General features: G+C 41.2%; 2 protein-coding genes across 7 annotated transcripts in view; one reads left to right on the top strand and one right to left on the bottom strand.

The window, feature by feature from the left end:
* TXNRD2 (thioredoxin reductase 2) overlaps positions 1-1,869 on the bottom strand; it is a 31,323-nt gene extending 29,454 nt beyond the window's left edge. Inside the window, exons 1-2 of the mRNA XM_083873711.1 lie at positions 1,592-1,869; positions 549-614 (exon numbers count right to left, since the gene is read on the bottom strand). Coding sequence (XP_083729837.1) covers positions 549-614; positions 1,592-1,664 — 139 coding nt within the window. The 5' untranslated portion in view covers positions 1,665-1,869. The remainder of the gene's footprint in view (positions 1-548; positions 615-1,591) is intronic.
* COMT (catechol-O-methyltransferase) lies at positions 465-23,611 on the top strand. 6 transcript variants are annotated; one of them, XM_083873706.1, is made up of 6 exons: positions 7,038-7,196; positions 8,556-8,608; positions 16,214-16,496; positions 18,280-18,473; positions 19,780-19,911; positions 22,333-23,611. In XM_083873706.1, the coding sequence occupies exons 3-6, from the start codon at positions 16,214-16,216 to the stop codon at positions 22,510-22,512; spliced, it is 789 nt and encodes a 262-aa protein (XP_083729832.1). In that variant the 5' UTR covers positions 7,038-7,196; positions 8,556-8,608; the 3' UTR covers positions 22,513-23,611. The 6 variants fall into 6 exon arrangements, with proteins under 6 accessions (XP_083729830.1, XP_083729834.1, XP_083729835.1 ...); XM_083873704.1 differs by lacking the exons at positions 7,038-7,196; positions 8,556-8,608 and adding an exon at positions 465-668; XM_083873708.1 differs by lacking the exons at positions 7,038-7,196; positions 8,556-8,608 and adding an exon at positions 1,013-1,092.
* Positions 23,612-24,714: the final 1,103 nt, after the last annotated feature.

The raw sequence follows: 24,714 nt of genomic DNA, 5'->3' as shown, positions 1-24,714 counted from the left end.
TGTAGTCAGCAAATTCTCTGTAAGACATTTAATAACCCAGACTGGGGCCTCCAGCTTCCACTGACCCTAAAAATGCAATTTGACCTCAAATGAGATGTTTAAGAACACTGTGGGTAGTTGAACATGTTACCCTGAGATACAAATGGGCAAGGTTTTATACAGCAGTTAGTGCTTGGACACAGTCTGAAGGGATTGTTGTTCTAACAGATAAATGAGAAATGGCATTAAAAAAAATTTACAGCATCTATGGAGGTACTCTGAACACTTTCATACAGTGAAGTGAAAGCTTTTTAGTTTTTCCCATGACAAAAGAAGAAATATTTTAAAAAAGGTTAAGAGGAAAGCCAAACAAGATCACACCGTCTGAGGGTGTGAATCAATTTGCAGATTAACCATATGGAGCTAAGTTAATGATTAATGTGCAGGCACTGGAGCATATTATGCTTCTTAAAAAGCTCTAAGATTAGATCAGTAACACCTCCTTTAGTTTCCTTACACCTCACCGAAGTTAAACCAAAACTTCCGTTAGTTTTTTTATGCATACAAACCTTCTTTTGCACAAGCAAGGCCTCCAGAGCCTCCGCCAATGACCAGAAGATCATACTCATTCTTTCCTGTGAAGAGGACGTGAAAAAAAGGAATAGAAACAGACCAGGAAGATGGGAGAGGTATGTAAGGACAGTATCAGAGCACACCTATTTTTACAATTGATTATTGCTGATTTGGGTTTTCCTCACTTTACTCTAACGCTGTAGTTTGTTCATTCAGCTATTTACTCTGTTTTTTTTTGTGAATGAAACACAGAAAATAAAGAACTTCAAACGAAGTGAGGAAATAGATTAATTTTTTACACAATGTCTCAAGAGGCTCATGATTAATGTAACTGAGACCCAGTACGGGTTCTCTCGGCTTTACAGCAGCAAGTTCTACACAGATATTTTTTTCGCGGGGCCACATTATCGGACTCAAACCTCCATATGCCGTGTGTGCCATGCCGGGGCGTGGGCTGCGGCCGGAGGGAAGCCAGCCCTGCTGCCGCCTCGGCTCGGCACACACCGGCCCCGGCCGCACCAGCCCCGGCTCCCGCCGCAGGTGAGCGATGACTCTTTCTGGAGAGGGCACAGGGCCGGGGCTGCTTTCGGAGCCGTCACGGGCAGGGCGGGCACCGAGCCCGGGCTGGGGGGGCTTCCCCCGGCAGCGCCCGGCGGGCGGGGAGGGCCGCGACCCTTGGGCGCTAATTCCCCAGGAGAGGTTTGCAGCCTCTGCGGCAGCCCCAGCCCCGCTGCACCGGCCCCTGAAGGTGGGGCTCTCTCAGCGCCCAGGGGCCGAGGGACGGGCCCCGCAGGAGCGCGGTGGCTGCCAGAGCCCTCACGGATGGAGGCGGCCTCCGCCCGACCCGCCTCGGGCTAGAGCGGAGAGGCGGCCCGGTCCCCAGAGCAGCCGCTCGAGTCCGGCATCGGTGGGTGGTGGGAGAGGCTCGGGGGACCTTCTCCGAGCGCTTTGGGCGTCGGAAGGCGCAGGCAGCCGCTTCCCGCGGGGAGCCGCAAGGGCGCGGCTGCTGCCGGGCCCGAGCCCCGCGGGTACCGCGTACCTGAGAGCGCTCGGAGCGTACGGCACAGCCCCGACACTGCTGGCGGACGCGGCCGCCGCCACAGCGCCGCCATGCTGTACGGCACAGGGCCCCACGCCCGCCAGGACCCTGCGGGGTGGCCGCGCAGCGCCTGAGCGGAGGCGCCGGGGTCCCGCGGGGATCCCGCCCGGGAGCCGCCTGAGGGAGAGCGGGGCCCGGAGCCCGCACGGGGCGGGAGGAGGCGGGCACAGGCCCTGGTGAATCACACACACCGGCACAGAGGCGTTAGGGTTGGCAGTGTCCTCTGGAGATCACCCTGTCCAACCCCCCGTACAAGGCATGGCCACCTGGAGCAGGTGGAATGGTGATTTGGAAAGTCTCCAGAGAGGAAGACAGCACGACCTCCCTGGGCAGCTGTTGCAGTGCTCTGCCACCGCCAACATAAAGTTCTTCCTCATGTTGAGGTAAAACCTCGTATGTTTTAGTTTGTGGCCATTGCTCCTCATCCTGTCATATCATTAATGAGATTCCCTTTCAGTCTTTGTTCAGAGTAAACAGGCCCAGCTCCCACAGTGTCTCCTCGTAAGAGATGCTCCAGCCCCCTCATCATCTTCATGACCTCTGCTGGACACTCTTCAATAGCTCCTTGTCTTTGTTATACTGAAGACCCCAGAATTGCACACAGTATTCCAGTTCATGTCTCCTCAATTAAAATCAGTTAAAATTTGCATTAAAATTAGACATTTGGAAGGAAGGAAGAAAAAAAGTCCCCCAGTTTGCTTGACTGGCTTCTCCCCAGATCCTGCTGTAGAAAGGGTTCGGGAAAGGCTTTTTGGGAAAGACAAGGATCGTGATGACTGCCCAAAACCTTCACTTGCTATCCAACACCTGTCCTTTCCCCTCTGAACCAGGCATCCCTCTGTAGCAGGTGTGGCACTAGCAGCTGCCACAGCCCCTCCTCAGGTGCAGGGCACTGGCTGGCAGTCAGAAACCTCTGAGGAGGTTTGAACAAAGCACCTTCCATGAGGTGTTAGAGGCAGCACGCCGTGTTGCTCCGTGTTCCTGTGACTGATACATTCAGGATTGTGAGCAGGACTTGCATCTGGAGAAGGGGGTTCCTCTGCTGGAATGCTGGAACAGGCCCAAATGATGTGGGTCAGTGACCCCGACCTGCACCAGCAGCTTTCACACGTGGCTGGGCTGTGGTGGGATAGATATCTGCTCAGGACAACCTGCCAGAGCACCTCCAGTGCCTCAGCCTCCAGCAGCATTCCCTCTCCCTGTGCCACATGCCTGCTATTGATCAAAGCAGGGCGATGCTGCTGACCTATCCTGAATGGGAGCTGTGAGAGTTAATAATGCCTGTGATGTGTTCTGACAGCCTGAGCTGAAAGGCCTCAGAGATGGCATTGATCAAAACAAATCAAGGGAACGAGTTTTCCTCTTTCAGAGGTTCTAGCTTGCCCTTTACTGAAGTTCAGTAATCGCCCTGTCTGCTGCTGTTGGTAGTGGGTCATACGTGTTAAATACCACCACAGCCAAACCAGAGTTTGGGACAAGAGAATCAGATGCTTTTTCTACAGAAAAAAATGTTTTAGGCAGTCGTGGTTCAGGCTTAGGAGCAGGGGCCCCACTCACAAGGGGGCAGCATCCAACCATTTTGTTTCAGAAAACATCAATCCTCTGGTTCACAGCTGAGGAGAAATGGCAGGAAATTAAAATACTCCAAAGAAAGTGTAGAATTCACTTCACTTCCAGTGTAGTCTCATTATTTTTGTTAACCCCGTCAATGTTTGAAAATACATGAAACAGGAATTATTAACACTTTAGTAAGTGGATTGATGACTTTTTCCCAGCATCATTGCTATTAAGTCACCTGCCCCCCCCCCCAAAAAAAAAAAACAAAAAAAAAACAAAACAAAAAAAAAAAAAACAAAAAAAAACAAAAAAAAACCCAAGAAAACCAAAGGCAACCCCCCTGTTACCACTAGAAACTATTACCCACTGCAACAGCAGTATAAATTACAACAAATGACTAGAGCATACTGAAAGGCCTTTGAATTAAAGAAACCTCGAGCATATTCAGATATAATCTTTTATGCTTTTCAAGGTACATGCATGCAAAGTTGTTTCAGCTTTTGTTAGCCACCATTCTGAGTTGAATCAGGCAGTGTTGAGCATATGCTCTTCACACAGATTTAGTTCAGATATGAAGGATAAAGGGTAGAATTAACTCTCCCCAAACACAAAACAAGTTTATGTGAGGAGATGTCCCTACAGCATTATGGTATTCTGCTAATAAGGAAATACCTTAAATGTGGCAAAGCAAAGAGAAAGTGAATTGAACCAAATGAAAGGAAGGTGGGGGGTCAGTTTCTTCTGCTGTGTCTCAAGTGAAAGGATGAGAGGAAAAGACCTTAAAACGCTAAGGGAGGTTCAGATTAGAAAATACAGCTGGTGCTGTGCCAGTGTGTGACCGTGTGATGCTGGGGTGTCCCCAGCCCTGTGGCTGTATCCCACAGCACAGTGCATTTCCACAGGCTTTCCCATCAGGACCAGCAGCTTCAGAAGAAAGTCCAAAGTCTGTGCTGTGCCATTCCACTTGTTCTTGCTCATTCTCACGGGCTTGATCTTCAAGAGTGATAGAGACAAACAGCAGCAACGAGGAGTGGGTTGTGCTGATGGTGACAGTATCAGTAAGAGCAGCAGCCCCTGGTATTTCCTTCTGTCAGCACTGAGCAGGTGTGTCTGTGCTGCATTTCAAAACTCTTATTTTCACGGACAGGAGACAGATACTGGTTATCAAATGTGGTTTCTACTGTATCTTTGGCTCAGCTCATATGGCTTTCTACTCTGATTTTAATTATTTTGTGGTTAGCATTATGTTGATTAGATAATTAGTGATACACACTTATATATATACATATATAAAATATCCTAATTTCTGTTAAGAAAACAAATATTAAGTTCTTTAGCAGCAAATGCATTGTATTATCAGAACTCATTTACATAAAGCCTTTTGTTTCTGCAGTGAAAGCATATACTTCCAAAACTGAGATTAAAAAAACTTCTTCCAAGATAGCTATCAGACTTAACATCATATTTCCACTGAATTTTGTCAGTTGTAGCAAGTCATATTTAAAGCCATAAATTAACTTATACACTAGTTGTGGTTTGGTTTGTTTCCAGGGGGAGATGTTTATTCAATATACTTTAAACAGTGTGGTATTAAAAGGGTAAAGGAGACACCCTGTATCAGAAATATACATAAACCCATTCAACAAAAAAAGGTGCTTTGTAAGTCATTAATTAGTTTTGTTAGCAGGCAAACTTTCTCCTTTTGAATTTATTGTAAAGACAGCTTGCAATTCTGTATGTTGTTTCCTTCGTAGGAAATGCATTTTATTACATTTATCAATGGCTTACCTTAAATTCTCCCTCATGAAAATGACCAAGACCAAATACTTTTTCTACCAAACCTTTTAGAAATTTTGACTTTTCGAGCGCATCTTCTTGTCTTGCCTGTTTTTCTGGCATAGTTTCCTTCATATCTGACATTCCCAGATCAGCAAGCAGGGAGGGAGGGTGGGGGGAAGAAGAGAGGTGTCAGGTAGATACTGTCTTTGGAAGTCATCACTTTGTGTTCCTTTTAATGGGTGGGGTGGGAAATCAATTCTCTCAGAGGTTGCATTTTGTGGCGTGACCTAATGAATAATTTACAGAAGTGTCAGTGAACTCTACTGATCACTGGTCCAGTGATCTAAGCTGTCTCCGCATGAGGTAGGTCCATTTGGTTTCTTACCATCTCTTTCTGTTAAAGATTATTAAGAATTATTTTCAGAAATTGGTCTCAGAGTAGGACTCGTTCTGAATTTAATCTATGCCTTTTTATTCCTTCTTTCCTTAACACAGATAGATCTTCTGTTCATAGTTTGTCCTGAACAAGTAATTTATTGCAAGTAAGGGAAAAAACCAGCAGAAATAGATGAAGCTTCAAGTAACACAAGTTCTTGGCTTCATCCAAATGCTTCAGCACATATTGCCAAAAATGTGAGGGTAGAAAAGAAAGAAATGTGGTTGACTTAACTGCTTCAAAGTTTTTGTCAGGAGTTATAAAGTCTTTGAAAGCAGAAAGGTTTTTTCAATCTGCCTGATAACCTTTTAAGAGGCACTGTAAACACAAAATAGTCTAACTGCTTGTATTATCTGTTCAAATTTAGAGTACAACTTTGCTGGCCACCTTTCTCCTCTTTTAGATGTTTCCTGTTTCAGATATTGCCAGGCAGTTTCGTGATTCAGGCATGAGTGGTGCTTCCTTTCCTCAAAATTCCTCTTTTGCGTGTTTCTCAGCAAGAGGGACTAATTTGACTGTGGAAAACAGCAAATTCCCATAAAAGAAAATCCCTCCTGCTATTCTGAAAATGCAAGCTCAAAAGAATTTTTTTCCACTCAGTGTTTCACATGATCTGTGGGGTTTATGATAATGTGCTAGCTCTCCTGTCTCCCTTTGTTTCGGCTTTTAAAAACCAGTCTTTGTCCAGGATTATTAGAAGAAGGGAATGCCGTTTGTTGTTATGCCAGGCATGGATTTAGGGGGAAAAGCTCCAGCTCCGTGCTATGCACAGCAAGTGGGAATGGCCCTGCCACGCTGCATCATGTGATTGCAGCTGGGAGCTCTGTCCCTGAGCAAGTCTGCTCAAGTTTGTGCAGCCAGATCAGAGCTAAAGTGGCGACTGTCAGGGTGAGTCAGCCTGAACCAGCCAGTTGTCCTGAGCTGCTGCCATTCATGTGGTGTTGCTCCCAGGCTAATCCCTGCTGGTTCTGCACCTTCCCATAGATGTGCCCTGTGAATCCAGTACCTGATAGATATTCTCAAGTACCAAACCCATCTTTTAAGATCTTGGCCCTCCATAAAAGCTGTATTACTCCAATATAATTGTAGCTCTCTGCAGTTCTCTAACCTGGATGTATTAATATCAGGGCAGATTTTTACTGTCTAGACAAGGATTAGTCATATGGATAGTATATAAGTTTATGGACTGTGGAGTTTGTAGCATTGTTAGTACATTAGTAAAAACTTGCAAAAATATCCATACTTATATAGACCATGTATTGGGCTAACAGGTAAATTAGAGGCATAAACCAATGTCTGTCAGTCTGGCAAAGAAACTTCTCTTGGGGAAGAAAATACCCCATAACATAGTACAAGATTTCAATTTTCTATTAACTTGGAAGCAATTTATGGACATTATCACACAGTTTGAATGGCTTAACCAACTGAACCTCCAGCTTTGTCTAATTTGCAGTTAGTGCCATTCACCATTTTCACTTATGTAATGAAATATGTAGACAACAGCAAGGGTTACTTGCAAGCGTAGCTTTTATCACAAGTGAAGAGCTGTGGGCAGGCAGAAGCAAGTTTGCTCCTCCCATGCTTCGAGCCTGAAGAATAAAATTCAGCTCCAAGTTAGAAGACTTTTAGAAGTGTTGTCATGGGATGTTGCTCAATCGGGGAAGTCTTGGCACTAAATTATGCTGCTAAGCAGAAGCTGGGCTGACACCACCCACAACTAGCTGTAGTTAACTGCAAGGACTTCTCCAAAGAGCAGCTGGATACTTACACAAGGTCAGTACTTAGAGTAAGTTTTACTGTTTTAAACTCTTTTCTCCATAGCCCAGCAGTAAAAAAAAAAAAAAAAAAAAAAAAAATTCTCTGCTAATTTAAAGTGTGGGAGGCATCAGGGGTCGTGCAGATCCAACCAGCTTCTGACCAGACAGGAAATTACTATCAGTGAAGCTGGACTGCAGTATTGCTTACTTCATTCTTTGTTGTGCTTGATGTCTTGATTATAAGAAAATATTTGTAGAGCTAAAGCTCTGTTATACATGGAAGGGATGGTTCAAAGTTATTCTGTATTGACATTGGGGACTGTGCTGTATTGCAGGGTGTTAGTTATGTTTTGCTTAGAGCTACTAGAAACACTTCAATCTTCACCTACCTATTTTTCCCCACAATTCTTTATTCAATTAATTGGCTTAGAATTATTTGGTTTTCTCTTGTCATACTCTCAGGTGGTCCCTAATTCTCTCAAGGAGCTCCCCAATCACTTGACAAGGCCTGAAGTTCTCACAACTTCAGCTCCTGTTTCTGCACACTTGGTACAAACACATTCCTTAAGTCTTTAAAAAGTTTCGAGGCTTGAGCTTCAAATACTTGCTGACTAGGTCAAAGTTTTGCAGTGAGAATACAGGAGAGAACTATTACCATATTGTGTTTGGGTTTTTTGTTTTTCTTCTGATATTCTTCGATGGTGCAATAAAATTGCAGCTGGATTATATTGTTCCCACTTCGTATGAAACAGTATAGACAGACAACCCAAGAACAAAGTTTGTTAGAATAAGCCTCTTATTTTATCTTAGAGCTGTTTGTAGCAAGAGATTTTTCCAACTAGAAGCCACAGAAATTCAAATGTGCTATTTATAATGTATTGATTGCAGCTCCTCCTGTACTTGCTATTAAGCCATTTGCTATACATACCTCGCCTGCCTCCAGCAGCACTCTATATTTAACTTGCATGCCTAGGTCTTGTTCCTACCAATTCTGCTCTGGCTGTAGCATGCCATGTCTGAGCTGAAAAAAGAACTAAATCCCTTGGGCCAAATTCATTCCTGAAGTTGCTTGATTGAACACATTGCATTTACACTGAGCACAGATTTGGCTCATACCTGACTTTGTCAGCATTCACTGTGCTGTAACTAAGTAACAAGAGCACTGTCGTTAGGGGACAGATGAATAGCTTTCTCTACGGTTATTAGAGCACCGAGCACCTTTAAGGAGCGCAGGATGTGTGAAAGGAGGAGTTGGGGAAAAGGACACCGCTCCTTTTAGAGTCTGTGTAACAGAACTGATAAGCTATTCCTGTGATGTGATCGAAAGTGACTGAATACTGCAGGCTCTTGGACTCTTATTCTGTAAAATCCACAGGAGAGCAGCACAGGAAAAGATCGGAGGGAACAGCTTCTGCTATACTAAGAAAGGTACATATTTATATTTTCTTGTTTGTCAGGCTTGACATGATGTGTTATCTTAGAAAATGTCACTATTTTAAACAGTGGTGCTTATGAAAGAAGTGGTGTTTTCCACATTCTGACTGGCACTCATTGTCAGGAATCCAGTCCGTGGGCAGCAACAGCTTTCACAGAGAAAGAGTAGGACATATTTGTGTGTAGTGCATTTGTACTGTATTGTAAATCTTGACAGCTGAAAGAAGTGAGATGAGATACCCTGACTAAATTGAAAATTTAATTTATGGCTAAAAGTATGCTGGAATTTGGTATTCATTTGTATTCACGAAGAAGCTGAATGCAAGTCAAGCGTCAGTTCAGTCACATTTGGCTGAATAGCTGCTTTTATAAGTGTTTTGCTGCAGATGTATTTTATGGAGGTTTTCATTCTCAAGAGGGAGTTCTGCTACTGCAAAATATCTCTGAAGAAGAGACAAAAAGCGAGTATTTTTGCTTGCTAGCCCTGCTGGTGCTTATAGAGTATCCTTCTGGTGCCCATAATGGATATTTTTTACCTTCTGTCCTTAACAAACAAACTCATATTTACCAGTACTGTCAACTACGTCATACTGATGAACTCTGTGAACTACCTTAAACAACCTTTACTTTTTCTCTGCACTTCTGCTTACTCAGTCAAGGACTTCTCCAACAAAGCCCTCAGGTTCAGAATCACATTCATTTGCACAGCTTTGCAGTATTGAAGTACAAAAGAAAGACTTCCTGATTTACAGGTTTAGTTTGCATTAATGAGAAAAGAGTTTGATCACATTAACACCGCAAGCAACTTACTTGCCACCCAAGTTTAGCAATATTTCGCAGCAGTCTGGTACTCTGTTTACATCTGCCAGTCTCATACTGTTGTCTTTCAGCATTCCTTCAGGATCACTGGAATTAAAAGTGACTGGGAATTTTTTGAAAAAACATAATTTTGGCAGTAGTCCTTGAAAACAGATCTTAATGTGTGAGACCATTCTAAAGCTCTCTCAGAAAGCAATTTCTAGCCAGAGACCCTCTATACCCACTCCAGGCACTTTTCTGGGGAGAGCTTTCATTCAAGATTTGAAAATCAATCCCTGCCTCGCTCTATCCCAGACTCCCTCTTCCCACACAGTGTTTGGTTACCTGCTGTGCTGTGCTGAATTCCCCCTTGCTTGGTGTGTTAGAGTTGTTAATTCTCATAGAAATAAGTCATCATTTCAGCAGAGATTTCCTTCCTAATCCTTCAGATCCCTCAGTGGGTGTCCTCACTACCAAGTTTCAGCACTCCCCCCAGCCTGAAGAGCAGCCTGTGGACAGCACAAAGCTGTGCTGGGAGAGAGACAGATTTACAGTAGATTAGCTGGTAGCCTTGGAAGCAGGGCAGGAACATGCAGTGGGGATTTGGGACACTAAGGATTCAGCCCGGTGATAAAAGGAAGAGACTGTGAAATAGGTCTGTCTTGAGGACAGTCAGCTATTTTGGTCTTTCCTCTTCCGTTTCTCCCTGCCTCCATTTAGGGCAAAATCATTCAGTAAGGGCTTGATTTTACCCCCTGGAGAACATGAAAATCTCAGCTTAGAAAACTTTTCACAGACCAGCTCCTAGTGTGCTGTCAGGACAGAGCCCTTTCTACTTTTGTCACTCCAGTCTCCCAGGTAGGATTTGTACAGTTATGCTGAGCCACCCTGGTCTTAAACACTGGTACAAATAGTACAAACACATCTGGAGGGCTCCAGTAGGAATAAGGACTATCAGAAACAAACACTTCCTAGAGATACCTGAAAGGGTCTTATTCCTAAAAATCTGCCTTTGCTTAAGGCCCAGTAAAGTGCATTTCTTATCCTTGAAGAATTCTCTCATTCCAAACTCTGTCCTTAATCATGCAGTGTGTTCACTAGGTCAGTCTGGATTAGATGGCTACAGATTCCTGTGGACCTGCTTGTTGGATGGAGATGAGGCCTCTCTGTGTGGCCACTTCATTCTAAACACTGCACTTCTTAATGGGGCACATAACCATTGTATAAACTTCCTGCTTTGGGTAATAGCACTGAATACCATCTAGACAATGGCTACTGGGAAGGGAGTTTTAAGTGGGTAGCAATTATCCTAATTAAAATCTATGTAGACAGAATGGATTTAAACACCCTTATGAAGCTTATTTGATGGGCTCCCAAGTAGGCAATAGGCACTTTTCTGTTGTTTTCCTTTCATTCAGTAAGAAGAAACTTGCATTTGTTTCCCTTCAACCTGAGAAGAGGGAAGAAGACGAGACAAAAGGCTATATGGGCAGGAAACAATCATCAGAACTTTGCTTTTATAGAAGATAGACGTTTTTGTAGTCATGGCAGTGAAGCTAAATTGTAGTAATTTGAAAAAAAACTGAGAGAAGACTCTGGATTTCAGGCAAGAAATAGTGAAAAATTATAGAAAGTCTGTTCAGATTGTTTTTATGATGTCAGTGGAAAATCTGAATGTCAAACTCGCAGACTAAGTTTCCACTGAAATACAAGCTATTCACTTTTGGCAATATGATGATTATTCTTCACAGAACAGTTGCACTCACTTGAAAATACATAAACAGTAATGAAAGAATAGAAGGTAAAAAGATATTTTTTGATCTTTAAATGTATTGAATTATGAAGCTGTTGAATTGTGTTGCCTACAGCAACAGAATACAATATGTTTGGCAGAAGTTAGTTTAGACTTTCTGACCAAAATACTTTGCCTTTCTTGCTCTGGGAAAATATCAAGAAAAACAAAAGGCCACAAAAGAGAGATTGCCTCATTCAGGACAGCGTAAGACTAAGAGTCAGAAACTCCAGTCCCAGCACAGCACAGCACAGATCTCCTCTGGCCTAGTGCAGGACATTGTTAAAATATGTGTAGAAATATGTTGACTCATCTGCATTGTTTTCACAATGCTTTGTAAACAGCTAATATTTCCTTACTAGTGTACAAATCCTCTGCATATTTCAGTGCATCAGTGTCTAAAGGTGTAATTTCAGCAGAAGCTGAAAAAGGTTGAATGATATAAACTTATCGAGTGCTCTCCACTCACCAGGTTATGTGAGTTAATAAAGTCAAAATTAGATTCTAAACCCTTTAGCACCAGAATGCTTAAAGTACTGTCTGGATGTGTGGAGACTCATAATGAACTCTTAAACAACCAACCAGTACTTGGCAGTTAGATTAAATGCATGAAAAATTATAGCAAGACTGGATGTACCTCAAAGACTGGATCTTTCCTCAAAGGCCTGAATTGTCAGCTGGCTGAAAGCCCTTTAGGAAAGCATTTGAAGCACTGCTTGTCTCCACATTTTCCCAGTTGTTCATAAACTCAAGAAAAATAATGTCACATAGGCATTTGCTGTGCAGACAAAACTTTGCCTTTCCTCAGGTGTTATTGATATATTCATAGCAGGGAATTTTCTGAAAAAGATTAATTCAGCTTTACAATGCCTTGAAAGTTTACACATGCAGCAGTAACTTTAACTCCTGTGGCAACACAGAGGAAGATAAGACAGCTCATCCAAGGCCAGATCAGAAAAACATTGCCAAAATGAGACTTACAGCTAAGTCCCCTGGCTCAGGGTCATGAAGTTTACTCTCATTCCAGTCTTGGAGAATAGCAATCTAATTTATGTGCTGTTTTTGTATAAAAGTGTGGGGGTTTTTTTGTGATAATGTTTAGGACTTAAGTTTCACTACAAAACAAAGCAATATCAGTTTATACAAGCTAAAACTGTAATGAGAGGCTCTGTAATTAGGCTTAGAAGGATTCACCTTGATTAGAAAAGTGTTCTAACCAGCAGTTTTCCATCTCACAAGTGTTTCAATATCTGTCATCTCTTATTTTTGCATCTGTAGGAAATTACATCTTGTTAATTACTCATAATGTAGTGAACTAAGCTTCAGAATAGTTAAATAGTCAAATTTGATACTTCTGTGATCCATTGAGTGTGACTCTCACTAGAGTATATGCTTTTGTTAAACCTTAGACCATTTAAAGGTGCTTATTTTCACATGCTTATGTTTCTTCTCAATAAACGTCAGTTTTCAGTGGAGGGATGTTGGTTTGGAATCAGAGAAGCAGTTGCAATCAGTAGTTTACATCACATTTCCATACATCTTCCTCTAACAGTGTTATGAAAACTTTGTATAGTTTTTATGAAACACTGAAAAAGATCTCAGTTCAATCTGGTTACTCAGACTTACCTTAGAAATTGATGTTACCAATTGTTCTAATCCTTTTTTTTTCACATCAGGGAATTCTAAGAGCAATTATTTTTTAGCAGAGGTTGGAAAAATGTACCATAAGGACTGATAAATAGTATTACTGAAAGATCCTTATTTTAACATTTGGTGAAATGGCTGGAGTCAGCTGCATGAGAATAAAAAACAGGATGTATTGGTTTGGGCTCCATCACATGGACATTGTTATGATTTAAGAAAAACTGAAGATCATATGACAGTAAGGGGATACTGAATCCCCGAACTTAACATCTGTTGGCATAATAGCAGATTCCTAAGTCTACAAGCCAGTATCTTGATGTTTCTTTTATAGCCTTTGGAATGACTTAGGTGTTTCATCTCCACAGGCAGGTAGGTTGGGGCAGCAGATTCCCACATTTTATGTCTGCTTCTCTCTTTGAAAAGATCTTTTTAAATCTCTGTAAGCTGAAACAGAGGTACTCCCATTCAAATGCTGATTGTTTGATTATGGTGTGCATCAGGGGAAAACTGCTGAGCTGCATTATCAAGTTATGATTTGGTTTTATGAAATCTGCCAAAATGAGTACGATTAGATGCATAAGAAAATAACTCAGTGCTTTAGAAAGACTCATTGGTACTTTGACAGGTTTGGGCATGAAATTTTAATATGTTTTCTTTTAAACTCTGTCTTCTCAAAAACAGATGTACTGATACATGTTATTCATTCTTTCCCATAATGTTGTCCCTCCAGTTTTTCTGTTTATTCCCTCACTGAATTTTTCATTTGCCTACTATTTTCCACTTCAAATTTCAGCTTTCAAAGAGAAAGCTCCTCTTATTATGGTGTTTCTAAAGCACAGAAGAGGTTGCAGTGCTAACCTGTCTATTTGGAACCTCAGTATAAGCACTAAATAATAAGAGTGGCTGCTTTGTAATAAGTGGTTATGGGAAACTTGACTGTATGCAAGTTCAGTTTTATTGCATCCTTAATGAATGTCATGAATCCACATTAAAGCTAAAATTATTGTTGCATTTTCTAAAGCTGTCATAACATGACTGTCTCCTAGGTAGTGGTAGTTTTAAATTGGTTGAATTACACACTTAATTTTCATATCAAATATTTTCCAGCTAAGAATACGAAAGCAATTACCTATTTTGGTACAGATCTTTTTTTCCCTCTGGGTGCATGACCATCACCAGTGCTGCTTGCTCTTGGCAAACTGCCTTTACAGCCTACTGCTGTCACTAAATTTATTTTCACACCTAAGAAGACAGAAATTAAGAGGAAAAAACTTTGGAAAAAACTATGTTAAAAAAAAAAAAAAAAAAAAAAAAAAGAAAGAAAAGAAAACCAAGATGTGTCCATTTCTCTCTTTTTAGAAGGTACCTTGTCTGGAAAGTGGTTTTCAGGATAATTGCCTCCTGAAGGATTTCTGCTAAGAACAACCCATAGTGCCAGTTTATGAAGGTGCTGGGGTGTTATACAGAAATATTAATAGTAAAGAAACCCAGTAGTTGAAAAACATTCCTTGATACCTCAAAAATAAGTGAACTCATCTAGGAATGGAATAATCAGCATGTACTCTATAGGTTGGTTCTACTTGTGAGCAACCTCTGGGGAAGCAGGTGGGCTCTGCTCTTATGTGTGGTAGCATTCATGTAGGATTCAAGTGCAAAGAGGCACTGTAAAAAGTGGATCCCTCTGAGTACTTGATTCAGACAATCAGTCTGAAGAATTCTCAGCATTCCTGCAGGACAAGGAGTAGAGGTGAGAGCCTACAGAGCCTTCTCTCCCTGTTTTGAGAAATTTCATTAAATGGTCTCTTATCAATGCTAAGCAATTAAGGAGGAAAGCTGTTCCCCCCAAAATACACTACCTAGTTCATCCTGCTGCTCCCATCCACTCTTGCTGCCAGATCTTTGAAGGGCAGCCCCAAACAGGCTGACAGGATCTCACAGTGCTGAAGCAACAGCCTGTGTAAGGTCTGCTCAGAGAATGCCCAAGTATCCACTGTAAGCAGAGGATTATGTCTGGCAGTGGTCTGCAGCAATTCTGAATGGCAGCAGTCTTCAGTCCTACAGGCACCTGACTGTAGCTGGATTGCCACCAAATGAGTCACGGGTGTGCAGGAAGGTGAGAGACCTGCCGGCCTCAGGAAGTGATTTCCGGGCTCCAGCCACTCACTGGAGTTCAGAATATATCTCTCACCTGTGTCAGTAATCCAAATCCATCAACAATGACCATACAATAAACTAAGCCATGAAAGTCAAGTAAAAACCAGTCCAGTCAAGTGAAGCTAGAGAGATATTTTAGGTTAAACTAATTATCTTTTCACAGCCCTATCCATGTTCTCACTGGACAGATATTGTCAAACATTTTCATGTAGAAAAATGAAAAAGAGCTGAAGTCCCATCTGAAAGGTGCAGGACAATTTGGCCTGGTCGGTAAGACTACTATTGCACAGAGTGAAAGAAGAAAAATTGACATCCAGGCCTTCAAGATCCTGTTGAAATAATGAAGCAGGCTCATATTAGGTAGGAAAAAATATTCAGAAGGTCCAAGAAGCAAGATTTTCATGTGCTAATGACACTGGCATGGTCTGAAAGGAAACCTCTCAGGTCAGACTTTGCAAGAAAAGCATTAAGGGTAACTGTTAATATTGATGACTGCTTTTATTGATGAAGCAAAAGAAATACACTTTTGACAGCTCCAAACAAATAATACTTGCTCTGCAACTAAGATAAGAGGATGGGTGAACAAAATCAGCTGTACTGTGTCTTGATCATATCTCCATGGAAACTCAGTCATCTTCTGAAGTCAAAATGTGTTCTTCATGATGATTCAAAATTTAAATAATGGGATGGATTTTCCCCATGTATGCCAAACCCCACTACAGAATGGAAGTGAAACCACCCATAAAAATTAGAACTTTTCTGGGACAATATTTGCGGAAACAAAAGAGAGAAGCAAGAACAAGTAGGAAGAGATTTGGAAGAATGCTGTTATCTCCTAGAATGAGATAATCCCTTTGTCATTGGTCTTGGGTAACAGGCAAAATTTTTGAGGACGTTGTAGCTCCTATTGGAGCTAGAACAGATTTGATGCTTGGAGCCAAGACTGAGCAGCTGTGTGGGGGAGGGGACTAGAGCATTAAATAAAGCTACTTGTTGACTGCCTGTAAAATTGGCTTCTAAAGGAAGTGCTACAGAGCACCATCCATTACCAAGTGACAGAGAGCCTTTTACAGCTACTCTAGGCACAATCATAATTAAACTCTCTGTGTTCCTGTTCAGAATGGTATGTTGTGGGTAATTTAGCTCAATATTTACAAAAAGGACAGCTCTCTCCTGTGCCACCTTAACCCTGGGCTGTTTTTCTCTTCCAGATGCTGGAGAGCGCTTCGGTCCCTTTGTTCATTGTCTTCATCCTGCTTTTCGTTTTGCTACTCGTTGTGTTGATCATCAGGAAAAACGGCACTGCTGCCCTTATCTGGAATGAAATAATCCGGGAGAAAATAACCAATTTCATCATGAATCAGAGCAAAGAACAGAGGATTTTAAATTTTGTGCTACAGAATGCAGTCCGAGGAGACCCCTGTAGTGTGGTGGACGCTATAGATAAATACTGCTCCCAGAAAGAGTGGGCCATGAATGTGGGTGATGAGAAAGGTAATTGCAGCAGGGGTCAGCATCTGAAAAGATCCTTCAAGACTAGCACAGTACAGGACATCTGATTGTATTCACATGGCACCTTCCATCTGCTGCTGCTGCAAACACCCCAACCCACACAGCCTTGTGGTCAGCAGAGTAGTTCTGTGAACAGTGGTGCCTGCCTGTGCAGATGTTTTTGAGGAGGGGGATCCAGTGACTCATCCAGAAAGTCACAGCACCAGGTTTCTGGGCTGTGCACATTGCAAGCGTGTAAGCAGAGAGTGACAACTGATGGGAAAAATCTAGGGTTGCATTATACCTCACTTTATACACAAGGTGCCTTTAAGGCATAATTCATTATGTTAAATACTTTCAGACCTTAACAAGAAGATAGCAAATTGAAAAAACCCCAGAATATGTTTAACTATATTAATTTTGTGAATGCAAGCATAAATTAGAAGTTTCTGTTGAAGGGAGAAATCCTATCCATGTCATACAGTATCAGTCATTGTTGCTATTTAGTAAGTAAATCATCTTGTCTCCTAAAGAAAAATATGGGAATAGAAACTTTTTTTTTTTCATAGCTGCAGGAAAGCAGCAATCTTTTCAAAAAACTATAATGGCAAAATGTTAATATGTTCTCTTATGAATTAGAAACAAAAGTACCTCTTGCTGGGAACTTTCTGGAGAAATTTGCTTAGTCTGGGATTAACATAGCTAATGAAACAGAACTGTAAGCATTGTAATAAAAATGCTCTTCTGACATGGGTACAGTTTTTGAAAATAGCTCCTCAGCATACCTGGCTGGGGTGCTTAGGGCAGCAGAACAGTGGGTCAAGGCTAAGTAGGAATACTTAAAGCTCTAAACTTTGAACATTTGTGAATAAATTCTTAATAATTTCACTCTTGTTTTGCTCTGATGGCCTTTCCTCAGGTAAGAGCCATCAAAGCTAGTGCATCTTTGGTCCTTGAGATTTCAAGAGCGATGACATGGCTTCAAGATGCCTCATCCTCATACTCATATTCATAAACAACACCCAGAAGAATATCCTTTAATGACCATGGCTTAGAGTAAAATCCCTTCCACTACTTTTTGAGTTTAGTTATCCAGTTTCTAGCCATACAAATAAGAGGAAATTTCTCACAAATAAATCCTTTTCTTTGTAAGGACTGAATATAGTACATGGTCATTTTTTTTTGGGAACATTTTCTGTTGTTAACAATTGACCAATGTTTCCCATCCCACAAATTCATGCAGTGAAACCAAATATTTTGCAACTTTGTAAGTCGACTTTTCTTTTTTCCTTTAAAGATGATTATTTGGAATAAGAAATTTTATATCAGACTACAGCATGTAACATTAGCAACAAACATGAGCACTCAAAACCCAGGACTTCTATATTTCACAATTACGGCCAGTTTCTGCAGTAAGTTCTTGGAAAAAATTACTGCATTTCCCCCTTCTAACACTATAAGTTAATTAATTCAGGGAATTACTTAAGTTATATTCAGGGAATATAAGCTAATTCAGGGAATTCCTTACTCAGAAATTTGTATATTGTGAGACTAAGATTTCTTATAGTTGAAAGCTTGCACTTTGAAAATTAAAATGTCCATGATTAACTTGATTACAAGCCAGTTTGCAAAGGATACAGTATATAATTTAACATCAACTCTTAATTTTTGAATGTCCTGAGCAACTGAGTACATGGATTTTTAAAGTTTCTTGTCACTACCTTGCTCTTCTGTCTATGAACCAGTTCTGTTTTGTCAAAAGGTCATCTTTTCCCATTTTAATCAGGTAAAATTCTAGACAAGACAGTGGAAGAGGCCAATCCATCAGTTGCCCTGGAGCTGGGAACGTACTGTGGTTACTCAGCAGTGAGGATTTCTCGGCTACTGAAGGCAGGAGCTCGTCTGCTCACTGTGGAGTTCAACCCAGAATTTGCTGCTGTAGCTAAACAGATGATTGAGTTTGCTGGAGTACAAGATAAGGTAAATACCATTTTGTCTGTAACAACTACAGCAAAACTGGTTAGATTCTTTTTTTTTTTTTTTTCTTGTACCCATGGGCCTTATAAATTTAACCAGCTCCATGCTTAGTTACAGTGCCTGACCTCTTACAGCAGGACTTAAATACATTGCCTTCCAAAAGCTAGAATAATACTGAGTTTCTCAATATAAACTAAAAGGTTCAAATTGGTGTCAAGACTGACTACAAAAACTGAACCCTAGTCCAATTTGTTACAAAAGCTCAGAGGAATCAGTTGTATTATGTGCAATGGACTTCAAATGTTACCCACATCTAGCTGGCCACAGTACCCATACCTAAGTTTTGTGCAGTCAGAAGTGTCTTGACTCTCTATAGCTGGTTGAGATGCAGATGTTCCAGTCTATATCTCCCCCCTGATTTGGGGGATTCATACCTGAGAAGTGCCTGTCTATTCAGCAGACAACTCACTTCAATGGAGCTGGAAACACTGGAGGAAATAAGTCCCACCAAGGGACCTTCTAATGTGTTTCTTAACTTCTTGTAGAGAACTTGAAGTACTAGTGACATCTAAAACTGCATTTCCTCATCTGATTTAATCTCCTGATCAGCTATGAGTCATAAACCAGACATTTCCTTACACTTTCTTCCTCTTCTCATGGTATATGGTGCTTGCCTGACAAAAATCCATGTGCAGCAGCTGCTTTCAGTTTAACAGTAGTTACTCCAATAAACCTGTGAGGAAGATGTAACAGCCTCTGTCCTGTCTTCCCTCTCCTGGCCATATCAATTTTATATACAGCCTACATCTTTATTCTAACTTGTTCTCTGCATTTTTTGCTTCCCTTGGACTACAAGACTCAACTGAAATGTAACAAAAAACCCAAACCAAACCAAACCAAACCAGACAAAAAAACCCAAAACCAACCAAACAAACAAACCCACAAAACCCCCCACAACAACAACAAAAACAAAAACAAACAAACAAAAATTAAAAGGACTGTTTCCAACAGGAGATTTCCATGTTTCCAGTAAAGAAACGCTATACAACAAAAACAACAGGTCACTTTTTCTGTTGTTAATTTAAAAACCAACAAAATCTGAAACACCCATATTTGTATTTTGGAATGTAACTGAGTTGGTTTGTCAAAAATAAAAAAGTACATTTGACTTAACCCTACCAAATAATTCAACTGACATAATATTGAGCTATAAATATGATCCTTGATGTCTGGCTACAATTTAATATGAGCTGGGAGTATGTGATTTTTCTTAATGGTTTGCAGTTTATCAGATGGATTTGTATTCCAGGTAAAACTCCTACAAGGCCCTTCAGAGGAAATTATCCCCCAGCTGAAAAAAAAATATGAAGTGGATACTCTGGATTTTGTCTTCCTGGACCACTGGAAAGATAGATACACACCAGACACGAAACTGCTTCAGGTCAGTTTGCACAATTCCAGTCTTAAAAGTAAAGTAGCAAATAAATACCTTAATGTCTGTAAAGCCTCTATTCTTTATGAGGGACCTCATCTGCTGAAAATGAAGACTGGCAGCCAAAATAGCAGCCTTACAAGAAAAGAGGATTTGAAGGGACAGGACCCTAAACCTTTGTTAAGGACCTCTGCCAACATTACATAGCTCAGAACTCAGTGAGTACTGCTGAACCGTTCTGTTTCCTGAACATACAGGTGTGCAGTAGAAATCCTACCTGGAGGAATGCATGGCCTGAGTCTTACACTCCCTAGGAATGCCTGCAGGCCCACCAACCAGAACACTTGACCCAAAGCCCATCCTGATGCTGAGAGTGGGTAAGATTTGGGACCTGCATATCCCAGCTCCACCTCTTTAATTTCCTCAGCATCCTTTTTTTGCCTGGGTCTTTGGTGCCAGCAGAGCCTCTTGATGAAATAGCATTTTCTGTATATACCATGGCATGGCTACGGTAGCACAGACTCTGACTTGTCTTGGAGTCTTTACACTCCACCTAATTAATTGGCTGCAAAGCAACATTAAGAAGAGTGCAGACTGCCCCAGCCAGACACTTCCTAAGGAAATGCCCTATGCCCAGCCCCAAATGTGGAAAAATTATGCTTATTTCTTCCCAAGCTGCCTTAACCATTCCTGTGGGTATTCCAAAATAAGTTGGCTGTAACAGCAGTAGGCAGTGTCAGTGGACTTCTGGACAGGAAGGTATTTTCAGGTGTTAAGTAACAGATTGACAATATCTGTACTTATCAACAGAGCACATACAGATACTCTCCTGATAAAATGTTCTACAACTGCCTGTTTTTATGGAAGTGCCATTTTCAATTATTTTCTTCACAAATACATCCACTTTTTTCGAGCCTGCCTCTTAAACTGAGAACCTGACAAATATTTCCTGACCCCTGCTTCAGGACTACAACACTATTTTCTGACCCAGGCCCCCTGGTTTTTTAGTTTTAAGGCTTGTCCTCCAGAAAGCTGTTTGAAAAGGAAATTTGTTTGGGGTTATGAACAACTAGTATTGAATTTACACAGCAGTAGCTGAAGAAAATGTTCCCTCCCTACAGTTATTTTGTACTCAGAGAATGCTTTCTTTTAAACTGCCTGTGTAAGGATGACTGAGCTCTTTCCACAGTGCATCCTTATCGGAACTTAGCCTTCACAACACAGCCAAAACAAACAGACGGTTTTGTTCCATGGTAGTGGACAGTCTGATGCAACTCTGACACCAAGTTGCAAAAAACTCCCATGAAATTAAGAGAAAGACAAAGAAAAAATTCCTCAGATTTTCTCATATGTCACAAACTTTCTAAAATGTATTTTTGGCAGGTACTGAAGTATGAATATATTCAGATGAAATATGTATATATTGGAAGTGGTCCAGACAAAAAAGCCAGACACAAAGAGCATCTGAAATCCTGATGACCAGTGGAAAATCCAGTATGTTGTCTCTTGCAGGCTTCTGTAAGCTGTGCAATAGAACCAGACTGGAGGGTATTTGCCATGGCTCTAAAATCACTTCCACTGTGCTGACTGGTGTTCAGTCCCTGGGGGCAAGAGCAATAAGCTCAGCAGCTTCTGCAGGACACTCATCAACAGAACTGCCCTCATAGACTGGGAGTGACAAAAAACACCCCATGCTTTAGCTACAGTTCTGCCTGTAACCACAGGATAACCACCAAGCTGATTTAGCTACAGACTGTTTTAAAACAGCTGGTAAGCCCAGATAAGCAACTTCTTCTACACAAAAAACCCAGTAAAAAATTAGGTTTTTAGGTTTACTAAGCATAAACATTGCACTTGAAGTGACTGTTACACTTATGGAAATCTGTCAGAGGGATCTTCATTGTGCAAAAACCTTGCTTCATGCCCAGATCCCAGACAAAATGGCAGGAAGTTGCTTAAGATAAAAGGAAAACAAGCACAGAAAAAAATTCTTTCTTTTAGCAGTTTTGGTGTCTGACTGAGACTGGCCAAAGAAGTACATGCTACTCTCAAGTGACCTAAAGAGCTACTACTACAGTTCAGTGCCATATTAAAAAAGTTTTTAAACATGAGGCAAAACAAAGCCACCTTGCTGATCATGTAGACATAGCTGGAAACAAGCTGAGGAGGAAACCACACACTTCCACTTGATTTGCTATTTCAGGATCAGCATCTCTAATGTTCTAGTAATAAAGAGAGAAAGTCACCAAATGACCACAAAGGATCTGAGAGTTACTCAGCTTCTCTCATGTCTCTTCCATCTCCCAGGCCTGTACCACAATGGGTTTTTGGATGCAGGCACTCAAGTATACCTGGTTAACATGAAAGTACATTACTTTCAAACCAATGTCTGCTTAACAGCCACTATGAAGCCATTTCTCTTCTTTCTAGGAATGCAACTTGCTGAGGAAGGGCTCAATTCTTCTGGCTGACAATGTAATTTTCCCAGGAGCTCCAGATTTCCTTAACTATGTCCGCAAGAGCCCTCATTTCCAATGCACTAACTACCCATCTCATCTGGAATATATGCAAGTGGAAGATGCTATGGAGAAGGCTGTGTTTTTGGGATAAAGAGAGTCATTAATAATCAACTTTTGTTTCAAAGGATGTAAATGCAACTGCACAGGTTAACTTGTCCATACTTTACAGTTTTTTTAATTTTTATTAATTTTTTATTTTGGAGCCTGTAATTAAACAAGCCCTAGTGATCTTTTTAGGTGCGGTAGAACCCAAAATACGGACTAAGTCAGGTCTGTGTCATTGTTCCACATTAACCCGGCAGACCCAAGGTGATGCACACCTTGTCTTGACCAACACAATATCAAACAACAGAGTCTGTTACTGTGAGCTCAATTTGGATTACCACACTTTGGGTTTAGGGTGAAGTGGAGAAATACACTGAAACTTCTGAAGACTTGTGTCCCCAAGCTAAACTCATTAATCATTAGCAGGAGTTGAAAAAAACATCCATGTTGCAAGAAAAGACCATTTCATGTGCCCTATTTTTGCTAAATTACTAGCATGCCTCTTGATGAAGTGAAGGCTCCTATTGTGAGATCAGATACTTCTTTGAACATTTACTGCAAAAGTTAATCATCTCTTATGTGAGAGAGAAGAGCACACACTGAAAGAAGGCAGACCCATGCAGTGATGAGAAAAACAAAACAGAATTTTGGAAACACAAACAAATAAAATTATTAATCTGCCCACGCAGAGGCAGGGAAAACTGAAGTAGTAAACAGATGAAAATAAACACAGTAACAGAGAGGTAACAAAAGGAGCAGACTCTTTCCCAAAAAATACAAAACTACATAATATTTGACCTTGAGAAAATGCTGTTTATCCTCTCATTATACTGTACATACATAGTACATGCTTTTTCGGGGCAGGGCAAGCTGCTTACTCTGAAGTGCTGGGTATGTTTAAGATGCTGCACAGAAGTAAAGTCCAGAGAGAATGGGTTTTAGCAGGTGAGTCCTGCACACCCTGGTTAACCTCAGTGCTGTTACACCATGTGAAAAGTGTGGGTTGTCACTGATAAGATTTAAAGACAAATATGAAGTCTCTAACTCATCTGAAAGATGCAGAAATCCAGTGGCATTTCCTAGCATGTCCTGCTGTGATTATATCAGGCAGCAAGTCACATTTATAAATAAAAAATAAAAATCAACAGGAGCAGGGGCATGACTTTCATTTTTTCCAAGGAATTCTCTACTGCATGTGAGGCTTCCAGACTTGCAACAGCCACAGAAAGATCCAACAGTAGAAAATCAGAGTGAAAATCAAGGATAACCATTCTTGTCTTTCCCAATATGAATTCTTTCAAGCCTGTTATGAGTTTCTTCCCTGTATAGCCCACCTTACTGCAGTGGTCCCTCCCCTGGCCTGTGTGCTGCAGAAAATCCACCTCCAGGACACTAGTAAGGAGCAGAGGTTCACCAAAAGTAAACTAGAACAGGCTAAAGTGAAAGAGTCAGTTTAAAAATGGACCAAGCAAACCATGGTGACCCAACCAGCTTGTAAAATGTTCATCTCACAGGGATAAGAGAAGGCAACACTATCAGAGTTTTCCTGACAAGTGAACTCTGTCATATTGAGAAAGACACAAGATTTCCTGTACTGGGTTAGATTAAGCAGAAGCAGCCTCAGTTGACTCTGTTGTGCTGTTCTGTGTAGAGCCAACACTGAGTTCTAACACCTCCATCTCATACTTTAAGTCAGTGATTTGTTCTGTAACACTGCTCAGCAGCACATCCTCTTGGTATTCAGCTCAACTCCAAATCATTGGACCAAAGTCCTTCAGGTGGCTGGAAGCAATTTTTGCAAAATTTGCAATGCAAAATAATCTTCAAGCACATTTACTGGAGTATAGAAGTTTCTAGAGAAAACTGGAAAATCTGGATACATACGGTGGACCAGAAAATTCTTCTGTACATCTGAAGCCTTGACTGCAAAGACTTCTCATTTGTGTTTAGCCCTAAACACCTTTGCACCTAACAGACACTCCTGTCACAGCAGGGAACATCACACAGGTTGATGAGCAAACCAGTCTCAGAAGGATGAGTAAGAGTAAACAGGTAGACTCTTCTGCACTTTAGAAGAGAGGATCAGAAAAATGCATTCTACTGCTTGTTAATAGCCAAAATTACTGTTCAAGAGACTATCAAGAAGATTAGGAAAGGTGGGAATCTGAAGAGTGGATATTTCGAAAGGTGCAGTAGTGAATTATAATGAATTGTAATGCATGCAGCAAATGTGACAGCCACCTTTTAG

The sequence above is a fragment of the Zosterops lateralis genome (genome assembly GCF_965231275.1).
Source record: "Zosterops lateralis genome assembly, chromosome: 17".
NCBI classification, from domain to species: Eukaryota; Metazoa; Chordata; class Aves; order Passeriformes; family Zosteropidae; genus Zosterops; species Zosterops lateralis.
The sequence above is the reverse complement of the archived record's forward strand: the minus strand, read 5'-3'. Positions and strand labels throughout refer to the sequence as shown.

Bases quoted from the DNA above. Each gene is read 5' to 3' on its own strand.
- COMT (XM_083873704.1), top strand. The intron at 16,497-18,279 runs GTAATTGCAGCA...CATTTTAATCAG, and splicing joins GAATGTGGGTGATGAGAAAG to GTAAAATTCTAGACAAGACA. The intron at 19,912-22,332 runs GTCAGTTTGCAC...TCTTCTTTCTAG, and splicing joins CAGACACGAAACTGCTTCAG to GAATGCAACTTGCTGAGGAA.